The sequence below is a fragment of the Euleptes europaea genome, chromosome 12 (genome assembly GCF_029931775.1).
Source record: "Euleptes europaea isolate rEulEur1 chromosome 12, rEulEur1.hap1, whole genome shotgun sequence".
NCBI classification, from domain to species: Eukaryota; Metazoa; Chordata; class Lepidosauria; order Squamata; family Sphaerodactylidae; genus Euleptes; species Euleptes europaea.
The window spans coordinates 38,573,111-38,586,756 of NC_079323.1; the positions used below are offsets into that span (position 1 = coordinate 38,573,111).

General features: G+C 40.9%; 1 protein-coding gene across 7 annotated transcripts in view; it reads left to right on the forward strand.

Moving 5' to 3' along the window:
* The window catches only part of PHLDB2 (pleckstrin homology like domain family B member 2), a 67,827-nt gene that overhangs the window by 27,163 nt on the left and 27,018 nt on the right, over positions 1-13,646 (forward strand). For 5 of the 7 annotated variants that reach the window (XM_056858399.1, XM_056858401.1, XM_056858400.1 and 2 more), the window contains exons 6-7: positions 9,932-10,060; positions 13,413-13,568. In XM_056858399.1, coding sequence (XP_056714377.1) covers positions 9,932-10,060; positions 13,413-13,568 — 285 coding nt within the window. The remainder of the gene's footprint in view (positions 1-9,931; positions 10,061-13,412; positions 13,569-13,646) is intronic. The other 2 variants (XM_056858403.1, XM_056858402.1) reach the window with 1 other exon arrangement.

Genomic DNA, 13,646 nt, shown 5'->3' on the forward strand with positions numbered 1-13,646 from the left:
AGCTTCTCCAAGAATACATCAGAATGATCACAGTTCTCAGATAGTTAAGATTTGACTTGGTAATTTTAATTTATGCTTTCAGGTTTCCTATTCTGCAAATGTTTCACATTTCTCCCTTTTTTTTTTTTAAAGGCTTTATAATGCTAGGATATTTCTTAACAACATTTAGCTCATGTTTAATAATACTGGGTGCTGGTAATAATCTAAAGACAAATGATGAATGTCCACCAAATTTTTTTGGTTATTTTGTAATGTTTATTTATTTAAATTTAGATTAGATGGTATTAGTATTAAAAAGCATTTATGGGCATTTTTTACCTTTTATGACAGTGGAAATAGTTTTTGGATAAATTAATTCAGAGTGTCCAATGGTAGTTCACTAACAGTTTGGAAAGGTTGTAATGTTTGCTCCTGCATCTTTGCCAGATACCTTTTTTGGCTCATTAAGTGTCTGCCTGCAGTGTAAAATCACATGCCATATCATTTCCCCGGTCATATTCCATTTTCTAGCATTACTATTTGCTCCCAGACAGCTGTCATGATGTGTTCTACAAGTGAATGGATTTTTGCAAATAGTGAAATGATATCTCCATACAACTTATGAAAGATAAAACCATCTTCATTCACAGAAGTATAGTATAAATGATGACCCTTCTGTTTAGGGTGGTGATAGCTTGATGTTTATGGAAAGAGTTAAGTGCTGGAATTAATTGTTGATCTGGGCACCTGTTGAACAGGAAGTCATGCACAAATTCATCTGACCACTGTAGAAGCACCTGTTTCAAGAGCTTGTGAAATTCTTAAAAAGCAGTATCATAAATGGAAAGATGAATGGTTTACTATCTGGGTGCTTAAAATAGTCCAAAGGGAGAATTTTCATATGATTTGTAATTTTATTCATCATCTCTGAAGATGTTAAACGTGATATGAAGGACTCAGTTGTTTACTTACTGTACTTGTTTACTGCAAGGGGGAAACATCCTTTGCACTTTCACAGCAACCTAATTAAATGGTATTAATCATCATGGAATCATCATGGAAATAACAAATCCAGTGTGTTTGTTTAATTAATATATGGTCATAATTGATATTCACGATTAGTCAAATGGAAACTTTAAGAGAGCTCCATTTACACTAGCTCGTATACTCTGCACCATTTGCCAATAAGTCATATCTGAAGAGCTGCCCCTTAGATGAAGAAGCTGCCCCAGCTGCCTCATATATGTTCCCATTGAAAATAGTGGTCCAGGACCCGAAAAACCACATGGATTTGAAACACAAACTGGTAATGTCCTATCCGAAAATAAGCAATCGCAATAACCCCCCACCGAAGGCTGGATCCAAAATTATAATGATTTTTTTCACGTGCACACCTCTGTTGAGCAGTGAAGAATACTAACATCCTTGTGCATAAACCTATAGATAAGTTATCGCATAGAAGATTTAGCGGTATTGCTTAGGTAATCCACACGAACAGGTGGGAACCTGCAAGGACTTGTGGGGGCATCTCATTTCCCTTCCCCCACTATTTCCTCTTCCCCTTTCCTGAAAGCTCCCATTATCTCTCCAGTTCCTGCTTCCTTCCCTCCTTCCCACACAACAGCCAATCTACCTTCATATTCCCCTTTGTCTTCAGCTTTCTTTCCACCCACCCCTGCCAATAGCCTCTATGTAGGAAAACTATGGCCCAGTTGTGGGGTGCTAGCTGCTGGGCCAGGGCCACCTGCACAGCAGGGAACCTGCAGGGAGCACCTCACTTACCCCTTTATCCCCCTGCCCACTCTATTGCCTCTTTCTCTTCTCCTGGTAACCCCCATATCCTCTTCTCTTTCCCTGTCTCGTTCTTTCCTCATCCATTCACCAACCTACTTTTTATCTGCATCTCATCTTCAGCTATATTTATTATTTATTTACTTCCTTTATACCTTACCTTTCTCCGCAGTGGGGACTAAAGCAGCTTACATCATTCTCATCTTCTCCTTTTTATCCTCACAGCAACCCTGTAAGATAGGTTAGGCTGAAAGTATGTGACTGGCCCAACATCACCTAGTGAGCTTCCATGGCCAACTGGTTTTTGAACATGGGTCTTCCAGACCCTGATCTGAAGCTCTAACTTCTACAACGCACTGGCTTTCATAGGATGGCTTCTGATGAACAGTAGCAAGCAGCCAGACCTAGTTGAGGGATGCATGTCAGGTGGTATCAAGTCACCCAGAGGTTGCTTCCAGGCCTAGGATTGCCAACCTCTAGGTAGAACCTGGAGACCTGGAATAACAACTGAACTCTATATGACATAGATCTATCCCCATGGAGAAAGTGGCTGCTTTGGAGAGTGGACTCTATGGCATTATACCTTGCTGAGGCTTCTTCTTTCCATAAACCCTGCCCTCAGACTCCACCACAAAATCTCTAGGAATTTTAAACCAAGATAGTGAAACATCAAAACCATCTGCTTGGTAGAATATACAAGCTACTTTTGAAATATGATAATCAGAACAGGTAAATATCAATGTGATCAAGTGGATGCAAAACCTTGGAGAAATGATTCCCATGGAACAATGGGAATCACTCTGTACCAGAGAGCTAAAATTCACAACCAACCAAGACATATGTGAAAACTGGTACAAGACGTTTTACAGATGGCAACTCACTCCAAAATTGTTACAAAAGATGCAAAACACCAAATGAGGCACCAGTTGGAAGTACAGCGCACAAGAAGGGTCTTTTTTCCATGTATGGTGGACTTTCCCCAAGGTACAGAGGTATTGGAGAGGCATCCACAACGAATTACAGAAACTATTTCATATTAAATTCACCTTGGACCCCAAGTGCATGTTGTTGGGCATTGTTCCATTGCAATTACCTGTTCAATATAGAGAACTGTTAAATATGCCACAACAGCTGCAAGAAATGTTCTAGCCAAAAAATGCAAGCTCACACTGCTTCCAGGTGTTGAAGAATGGAAGGAGAAGCTGTCTGAATATGCAATTATGGCTAAAATGGCTAACTTAGCTAACAACAAACAACGGTATGAGTCGTTTTATGAAAATTGGAAACTTTATTATCAATATGTAAAAGATTAGCCACACATGATGTTATAAGGATAGAACAGATGTCATAACGATATGTGTAAACCATGTACCGCAATACACAATCATATGCACTGTAACAATTTTTCTTTTTTAACGTGTTTTTCCTTTCCCCGTTTTTCCCTTTTCTATATTACAAATAAATTAAAATTAAAATTCAAAAAATCTCTAGGAATTTCCCAACATAGAGTTGTCAACCCTAGCCAGGCCTTGCCCCAATGGGTCCTCCCTCAAAGGCTAGAATAGGTCTGGGAAGGGCCCTGCCCCCTCCCTCTGCCTTTTACTGAGAGAACAAAGCCTGGAAGTGCTGTGGTTACACAGCAGTGACCACTGAGGGAATTTGTTACTTAAAGCTACAGGCACTCCTTTTATTATTTTTGGGTTATTTAAACCTTCAATGTATTTCACATTTTTCTGCAAACATGGAGCCCTTTTCAGGTTTATAGAAAGACCTGTCTTGCCTGTTCACAGCTCCCGTCACCGTATTTAAGTATTCAATCAATCAATCAATCAGTAACTTTAATACGGTCCAAGACTAGCAGATTTAAGTATTCTCAAATGAGGTTTTGATATTGACCTTTAAAGCCCTAAATGGTCCTGGAGCATTATACCTACAAGACCATCTCTCCTGCTACCCCCCCCCCCCCACCCAAGAGCATTATGCTCAGCTGACAACAACCTCCTGGTGGTCCCTGGCCCGAGAATTATTAAGCTATCCTCAACCAGGGACACATCTTTTAAAGCCCTGGCCCCAGCCTGGTGGAACTCTCTGTTGAATGAGACCTGGGCCTTGTGGGACCGGGCTCAGTTCCTCAGGGCCTGTAAGACAGAGATGTTTCTCCGGGCCTATGGTTGAAGGCAGCGACAGTTTTACAGCAGCTGGCCTCCCTTTCCTTTCCTGTTCCCCATTTCCACCCTTATTTTATTTTTCTCTTCCTTTCCCTGCTGGACCCTACTGGATCAGGTTGACAGGTTCAATTCTTCTCTCTTCCGCCATTGCGCCCTAGGACAAATTTCACCCTATTAAAGAATTATTCCCTCCATTTTAACCTGGCATAATGTGGGAATCGTCGTTACGTTGCCATTTTAATTAATTTGAATTTTAAGGTATTTATAGTATTATATGTGAGTGTGTGTGTTTTATGGCTTGTTCTTAATTTATCAATTGTATTATGGTTGTTGTTAGCCACTCTGAGCCTGGCTTGTGCCGGAAAGGGCGGGGTAGAAACCTAATAAAATAAAAATAAAAATGATTTATTTTGATTCTGGTACCTTGATGGGAATCTTTGTTTATTTTTGCCTTGTGACATGATAAAGCTACATAGTGCATTTTATTTATATATCATGACAGCGTTTTTTTATTTCTTAATACTACTCATATTTGGGATTATTTTGATTCCAGGATATTTTTGAGTAAGTTAAAGCTTGTCTTTCATTGCTTAGGCTCGCTGGGCTTCAGTAGTTGCATTTTCATTAAAAATTGTTTGCATTCTGACTGGGTTGAAACAGCAACATATTGATGGGTTAATGCTGTCAATGTTTGTTGCATGCTTTTCCTGCTAAGCCTATTTAGTGTTTGCTTTATTTTAAATTTTCTACTAGTTCATTGAATCATATAGCTATGACAATCTGATATGTTAACAAGTAATTGGAATTTCAGCTGGTCTAACACTTTCCTAAGGAAGGAGATTTTATATATTGCTTAACCCAATAAGCTCAGTTCCTATTATTCATTTAATCATTTAGATTTTTAGATTTCTTGAAATTTTTTGCAGTTCAGAAGAGACTTTGACCTTTGCAAAAGTTACTTAAAATTCTGTTTGGCTATTTAGAATGATATACTTTGCTTATCTTGTAGATATATAAAATGCCTTTTTCTACAGTGCAGCTTGAGATGGTGCTATCAAACCATTTCCCCAGTGGAAAAAGGCTTTGATGTTAGATGAGACCAGTAGAAAACAGGTGTTTTCAGTGGAATTTCCCCTGGGGTGAAGTTTTGGGCCATACCGTGTATATGCATGTATGGGAAATAGATTGGATTCAGAGCCTTCAGCCACAGCTGGGAATCCAAGCAGAGACTCTTAGCGGTGATATTCGACACGGTCACAGCTGCCAGAAAGGAAGGAAAGTGTATGCAGGGTGGGTTGTGGTTCTTAGCTTTCCCCTGCCACTAGATCTCTGCAGCTTCCATTTCTGTCCTCTCTTGCTGCTTATCTCCTGGCTAGGATGCCCAGATCTTCCTAACAACAAAGATCAATTGGAACGGAAAACAGTGAGCTGAAATCTCTGTCATGCATGTTCACCTGGGCGGAAAAAGGCCTGTCGTGGACAGGGGAAGGAAATGGAGAATGGTGGCAGCAGCACTAAGAAGCAGAAGTTTGATCTGGGCCAGTTCCCAGCTGGATTCTTGGCTAAGCTTATGGGTTCGTTCCAGGCATCAAAGGGTATGTAGTCAGATTGGGATTGGTTGTTCTATGATACCCAGCAAAGTACTCATGCATAAGCAACCCACAACTTCCTAGCTACAGAGGAGAGGGGAGGGGAATGATTCCCAGCTAGTATCACAAATGCTTGTTCAGTGTTTTGGAACAGTTTTCATTTTACAGTTTTCCATGTTGGGTGCTTATTGATGACCCACTGGAGCTTGCTTTATTGTAGAAAATTGTGTAAAAGACTGCAGAAAAACTACCTGGAGTAAAAGCAAATACATGAGACTACTATTTATTGGTTGAATGAGATGTACTTAATGACAGCCTTGTACTTCACATCAGTGACTGATAAACCTTTTATGGCTTTGATTAGTAGGGTTGGCAGTGGCAGAATGTGAGCCATTATGAAACAGGACATAGTATTAATTGTCTGGAGCAAGGAAAGTACACTTAGCAGTCAGCAGTCAACTTTTCAACTTTGCTTTGTTTTCATCTGTATCTCTTTGTTCTGCATAGTCCTGTACGCTCTATCCTGTGTGTGTGTGTGTGTGTGTGTGTGTGTGTGTGTGTGTGTAAAGTGCCATCAAGTTGCTTCTGATTCATGGTGACCCTATGAATCACTGTCCTCCAAAACATCCTATCTTTAGCAGCCTTCTCAGGTCTTGCAAACTGAGGGCTGTGGCTTCCTTTATAGAGTCAATCCATCTCTTGTTGGGTCTTCCTCTTTTCCTGCTGCCTTCAACTTTTCCTAGCATGATTGTCTTTTCTAGTGACTCTTGTCTTCTCATAATGTGACCAAAGTACGATAGCCTCAGTTTAGTCATTTTAGTTTCTAGGGTCAGTTCAGGATTGATTTAATTTATAACCCACTGATTTGTTCTTTTGGTGGTCCACACCACATTTCAAGGAATCTACTTTCTTCCTATCAGCTTTCTTCATTATCTAATCCTTATTTTAGTATAAGCAAAGTGGGTTGGATCCAGAGGCATTTTCTATATGTGGAAGGAGCCTTTTGTTCCTGGATGGGATATTTTACACATTGTGTTAGTGCTTTGCATGGAAAAGAAATCTTAATTCAGAGATATTCCTCGTGCAATAGTTTTTTTAACATCTTGTACTAACAGGTTCATGAGAATCCCTCTAGATCCTACCTGTTATGTACTACCTATGTTGTGTGAATTCTTAGGCATATCCTCTTGTGCTTACCTTTGTGGAAAAGCACCAGAAGGTGTTTTAATTATACTTGTAATTCTTTGAATCTAGATGAATATGTCTAAAATACTATTGTGAGTAAAAACCCTGGGCAAAAATAAATAACTTTAGTGGCTGAGCTGCAGAGTACATTTTTCTTGTTATTTCTTACTATTGTTTATGAGCATGTTCCCCTTCCCTTATAGATTCTGATTCTAACACAACAAAAATAATCCCTCTGTGTTAAGATAGTGGAAAAGAAAAAGGAAATGGCTCTTCCACTTGGTGTCAGGTTCCCTTTTCCATTCCTAGTGTGCAGCTGCTTGTCTCCCAAATTAATGGCTTCCCTTGTAAGATGAGCTCAATGACAGCCTTTTACTTCGCATCAGTGACTAATAAACCACGTTAGTTTTCCTCTATAGCTGCCCTACTACTCTGGCCAAGGAAAATGTCTGAAACAGAAGCTCTAAGAATCCAGAAAAATATTAAAGGATGTGTACATGTAATATGCCATGCCATACAAAAAGGAAAATGAGACAGGGGCTAAAAGACACATACAGTACATGGCAGATGATGAAAAGGTAATGGAGGGGGGAAGCAGTAAAGGAAGTTTTGTTTGATAGTGTCAGAACAAAGGAGGTCAGTTAACAGGGATTTACCGTACATCCTGTTGAGGCCAGGTTGATTTTCCTTTGTTCTTGTTGGGATGGATGTGGTACATTATATACTTGCATAAAAGACCAAAGTCATATTGGTTGTCAGAATAGAACATATTTGGCACATTTGCATATACCGTTCTGGTACCAGTGGATGCTAAGGTGATTTTTGAGAAAACAACGGTGGTTTTGGAATAATTCTTCCCCATAAGAAATAATGTGTATAGGAAGGGCAGAAAGGAATATATTATTCTTGATAATTGGCTTTAAAAAAACAGGGAGCTTAGGTTATATTTGCAGTTCCTGTACCCTTGCACATAATTTTTGTGACTCCATATGATAAAAGTAACATTTGTTGGGTATTGAAGTCTGACATGATATTGTAGGTGTTTAATGGAGACTTCAGTTCTTCTGTGGGAAAGAGTGTTCTCTTAAAAACTGAGACATAAACCTTGTACACACAACATAACCACATGCAGGAAATATGCATAGAAGAGGAACCAGGTTTGTACCAACTAACACAACTCTTAGCCTATGTGTTCAGCTACGCATCCACACAGAGCCCATGTGCGTATATAGCCTTTGAGTCCATAAAATGTTTACAGTTCTTTGCCTACTGCTGACATTGTGTGCGTAAAGTGCTGTCAAGTTACAGCCGAAAACCCTTTTGGGGTTTTCATGGCAAGAGATTAACAGAGGTGGTTTGCCATTGCCTGCCTCTGCATAGCAACCCTGGTATTCCTTGGCGATCTCCCATCCAAATACTAACCAGGGCTGACCCTGCTTAGTTTCTGAGATCCGGCTATACCATGCTGCCTTCCCTCTGACTGCTGACATTAGGGGGCAGGAATTAGGCAGATATGATCCTTTTCTACCACTCTATGGGTATTCTGTACACAGTTATCTTTTTGTAAAAGGCTGGGGTAAATTTCAAAACGGGCGGTGTGAGCTGTGTTTTGTTTTTTGAAGAAACAGTTTAGCATCTAGTTAATTAAACATAATTTGTGGCTTCTGTAGATCTTTGTGTACAAGAGGCTAGAGGTCTTGTGGTATGTTTGTGTGTAACGGAGTAATTGGCTAATATATATATATATTCAGCCTATTTTAGTTTGGGTATAAAATATATGTACATTCTTTATTTTTGAAATTGGGATTATATATCTGAGTTACAAGGTTATCCCAGAGATCAGGATAGAATTCCTTTCAGAGTGAATTAAACCAGTTCTATTTATTCAGCATGTTGGATTACTGCAACAGAATTTCCTGCTCCAAACCAGTTACTTTCCTGTGCTATGCTTACACAGCCCTTCCTTTCACAGCTTATAAAAGTATTCCTCTGTGACTTACCATCACATTTGTGTTTCTACTCTGTCTACTTCTGTACTATGCTGGATAATATACCCTTTAGTTCACTTTGTAAAATCTTATAATTTCCCATCCTTCCATCATTTTTAGACTAATTTACCACTACTTTGGCTTCTAAGTATCTAATATGCCACCATATAAAAAGCAGAGAATAGGATTGTCTAGTCAGTCTTTAAAATTATCAAGGACAGTATGTTCATTTTCAAAAAAGAGAATTCTGACAAACCCATAATTTTAATTCCTTCTAATTAGGATGTGAGTCAATTGATTAATAGAAATTACTGTATACTGGAGGTGGGTGGCATATGAGCCACAGGTTGCATGTCTACCCACCTCACTACTGTAAGACCCAATGAGGTGCATTATAATCCTGAGTATCCCTTCTTTCCTTTGAAAGTGATTGCTGGCAACTTTCCCATTGTAAAGGGATTAGATTACAACTTTAGTTTCTAACCAGTGTGGTGTAGTGGTTAGAGTGTCGGGCTAGGATCTGAGAGACCCATGTTCAGATCCCCACTCTGCCATGGAAGCTCACTGGGCGACCTTGGGCCAGTCACACTCTCGCAGCCCCACCTACCTCCCCAGGGTTGTGGTGGAGATAAAATGGAGGAGAGGAGAATGATGTAAGCTGCTTTGGGTCACCATTGGGGAGAAAGAGGAATAAAAAAATAAATAAAGTCAATAAATAAAATAACCTCATGGCTGTAGAGATAATTTTGAAAGTATTAGAACCAAGGAGAGACAAATAAAAAGTCATGTGGTACCTTCTTAAAGCATATCATATGGTGCCTGTAACATTCAGTTGTGTGGTTTGACCCAGCACCTCCACCCCTGCAAAGAAGTTCAGTGACCATCATGTAGTTCCCAGTCTTCCGAATCCATCTTTAAAACCTGTTTTGCCTGGGATGAATCTGTTTCCACACCCAAGTTGTAGAACTACAGAATAAAAATACTGTGGAATAAGTGAAATGTGTGCCCCTCACTTCCCCCAGTACTATAATTTGGTACCTGATAGATGAATTACAAAAATATGCAGATTATTCCAAATTAACTGCAGCCCTCTACCATTTTTCAGTACTGATCAAGACCCGCTTTCCCACTCGTCTTTACTTTGCCCTGCTTTATGGCGCCATCAGAATCACTAACAACTGCTTGGGTTTGAAGGTAATTCTGTTCTTTATTTTTCTGGTTGAAACTCCAGGAAAAAATAAAGCTTGATGCTGAAAGGGAAAAACTAGAAAAGCTTCAGGAGCTTTACTCCGAGCAGAAGACCCAGCTTGATAATTGCCCTGAGTCCATGAGGGAACAATTGCAGCAGCAACTAAACAGGGTCAGTAGCATGGATTCTTTTTTGTTTTGTTTTTCTTTAGTTACTTGTAACATGATCAACCGCAAGTGTGCAAAGGACTTCTTCATAACCAGCCCATAGGGTTAAGGATATAAATACTGGTTTTATATATTGCTAATAAGAGTGCTGCATGGTGACAAATAAGCAGAATGCAAAGAGCTGGCTTAAGAATTGGTTTGTAGCACATACTTTAAAAGCTGTCAACCAGCTAGTGCTTAGCACATTTTGGCCTCTGGCTAATAGAGCTTTTCGTACATGTGATGTTTAGGAGGGCTTTAGGGTGTCCTGCTGTAAAAGGGGAAGAGAAGAAATTCTTTACCCTCCCATAACTACTCCTACAGTAAGTTGCTGCATTTAAAAAAACAATTTTAAATTTCCCTTTTGCAGAACGATAAGAGTACCTCTGTTGGCAGGTATGCAGTCTTAAAGAATTATCTTAATTTTAAATATGCCTATGAAATGCCTTTTGTTTCTAGAAGTGGTTTGTTACCCATTTCAAGTATTTGACTACTGTTTTCACTCATGCAATATTTTAACTTTTTTGCAGACTTTTTTGACTTTACATCTGTAACATAATGAAAGAAGAACTGTGGTATGATGTAATAGCTAATTAAAAAAAAAAGTTTAGAGTGTGCCCCGGCATTCTTTTGACATAATTTCACACTAATGAACATGCAAGGAGCTAGTATAATCCTGACCTTATCCCACTGGCGAAAGATCCTGTGATCACTGATTACTGGAGTGAGGAGTACGTTGAATGCTTAAATGTTAATGAGACGCAAACATTTGTTCTCCTTAAAGCAGTGGTTTTCAAATAGTGGCCTGGGACACAAAAGTAAGTCAACTTTCTCTTGGTCGATTGTGAGGCCAGGAGGAAGGAGGAAGAACAGAGTGAGCTGAAAGAGGGGGGCTTTGGGAAGGCCTGTGGCTAGACTTACCAGGTCCCTTTGCTCCATCGTCTGGGTCAGGGTCTTTTGATTTCCTTATTTATTCTAATGCAAAAGGTAAAATTTTACACTGAGAATGTAGGAAAGCAGAACAGAGGCTAGGAACATAGAAATCATAATAAATAGAAAATATAACTCTCTTCCTCGCTCTCTCTGTGTGTAGGTATACATATATGCATATACATAGAGAAAGAGAGAGAAATTAGCATATTTAAAGCATATTGTTGAACCAACACTGATGATTTTAAGCAACAAGACTGCATCCATAGACCTGTTACTACTTATCCAAGAATGTAATAGGTTTCCACTTCTGATATTTCTTTACCGGCCAAAACATTACAAGTAACACAGAGTTGTGCATAGTTTTCTCCATTTGTGGGAGGGTGCATGAAATTGGGAGAGAAAGGTGGTTAATGAGGCTAAATCCATCCCCCTTGAGACACTTTTTTATCTCGAAATCATGCCCCTTATACTTTTCCTCTTGCAATGAAAAAGATGCAGGTTGTCATATCTTTTCTTCCTGTCACAATTCACATAGTACAGCCACAAAATTCATATAAAACCTTTAATGCCAATATAGCATGATATCAAATACAAAATTGTCTAACAAACACACCCAAGTGTAAAATATAACATTATTACTCTGGTACAAGCGAAGATCAAGTCAGAGCATTGACAGTTAAGCCTACCCTTTATTCCCACTGCAAAGGCCATGGAATCATTTGGATTGAAATTTGTGAGGAGGTCAGGGCAACCGCCCCCCCCCCTGCGGCATGCAGAGAGGGTGGCAAAACTGCCTCTCCTAACCAGCACAGAGGTGCCCTCAGGAGAGGCAGTTCTGCCACCTTCTCTGTATGCCACAGGGGCAATAGCTGCCCTCCTTGCCCCCCTCCCCCAGTTATGGCCCTGGAGCAGGTGATATATGAGGCAGGCTGTAACCTCCTTTCCCCATCTATTTATCCACACTATCCCTTCACGTGAGCAAATAATGGGACCTTGAGACTTCAAGACGGGCAGCCCATTCCTGGAAGGGGGGGGGAACTCCTCTGGAGCTGGCGTGACCCAACTCCGGCGTAGGTGGCACCTTATTCCATGGCAAACATGCTGGCATCCAGGCACCACTGGCCCCTGCCACCAATGCAGCCATGCCAGCAGCACCAACATGGGGGGCATTCCTGGGGGTGGGGCTGCCTTTAGATAGCTTCCACAGCCCTTTTGCCCTGGGAATGCACCCTTGGGCAGTGGCGGAGCGGCACCACCTTTTTTAGTGGCACAGCCTTGCTATTTCCAGTGGGGCATTTCCCCTGTTTTTCCTTTTTTTAATTTTAGAAAATGCTTTTTATTTCTCCTCGGCAGCCGGGATGCCTGTGAGGAAGCGGCGCAGCTCTGCCACTCCCAGCTGCCACAGATCTACACCCCCCCTTTCAGGATTGCACTCTACCTCTTTCTTGCATTGTGCAACATCAGCTGTAGCCTAAATTCCAGGTTATCACCAACCCTCTTCCCTTTATCATCTTGTCGCTGTTCCTTGTTTAGTGGGGAAAGGTGAAGGGCAAACTCCTTGGAGACTGTGAAGAAGAGTTGGGTGAAGCCCACCTGCGGCTTGCAGCTTGTGACCTTGAGCTTGCCAGCCCAGTGGATATGGGGCCAGTCCAGGATATTCTTTGGCATACCTTTTGATCTCTATTTATTTAAATTGTATTTTGTTCAATAAATTGTATGTTTAAGTTGTATTTTTCTAAGCTGCTTGGGTCCCCATTGGGGAGAAAAACAAAGTAAAATAAATGCCTAAAGAAGTATATAAATAAAGATAAAGTCTGGTGTCCCCTTCCCTGCCTGCTTTGCTTTAGCTCTTCCCATCCTTATCTCTTGGCCAGGAGAAGCTGCCAAAGACACCAACTTGTGAATTAGTATCTTTCAGCCCATTCCTGAAAGGGGGGGCGGAAATCTCTTAGGAGGCAGCGTGACCTTGCTGCCAGCATAAGTGTGTGTAAAGCCGCCACTTACGCTGGCGGCAAGGCCAGTCCCACCAGCGGCCGAGCACTGTGGGACCGCGCCTCGCCTCTCAGCCGGGGGGAGGAGCCGCCAGTTACGCTGGCGCTGGGAACGGCCGTGCTGCTCCTGCTTTTGGGCAGGCTCAGCCTCACTGTTTTCGATGGGGCTTTTACAGTGTGCGCGAATCAGTTTAGGAGTAGGCGCCACTCCGCATGCCGTCATTTCAGGAATGGGCTGTTTGTCACTGATTTGTTCAGTTAGTTACTGGGAATGAGAATTTGTGTCTTAAGTCCACAATTGAAAAAAAATGTTTTTTACCATGGAGAGTTGGTACCCTAATCTATCTTCACTAACAATAATTTTTGATTGACACTGATGTTTTGTCATTAAAGGATGCCGATCTGTTGGAGGTAGAAAGCAAACACTTTGAAGATCTAGAGTTTCAGCAGCTAGAACATGAAAGCAGGCTAGATGAGGAGAAAGAGAATTTAACACAGCAGCTCCTGCGTGAAGTAGCTGAATATCAACGTAACATTGTCAATAGAAAGGTAAGATGGTATAAACCATTGGTCCACTATACCAGAGCTTCTCAAACTTTTTCCACTCGCAACCCCTTTTTGCCTGAG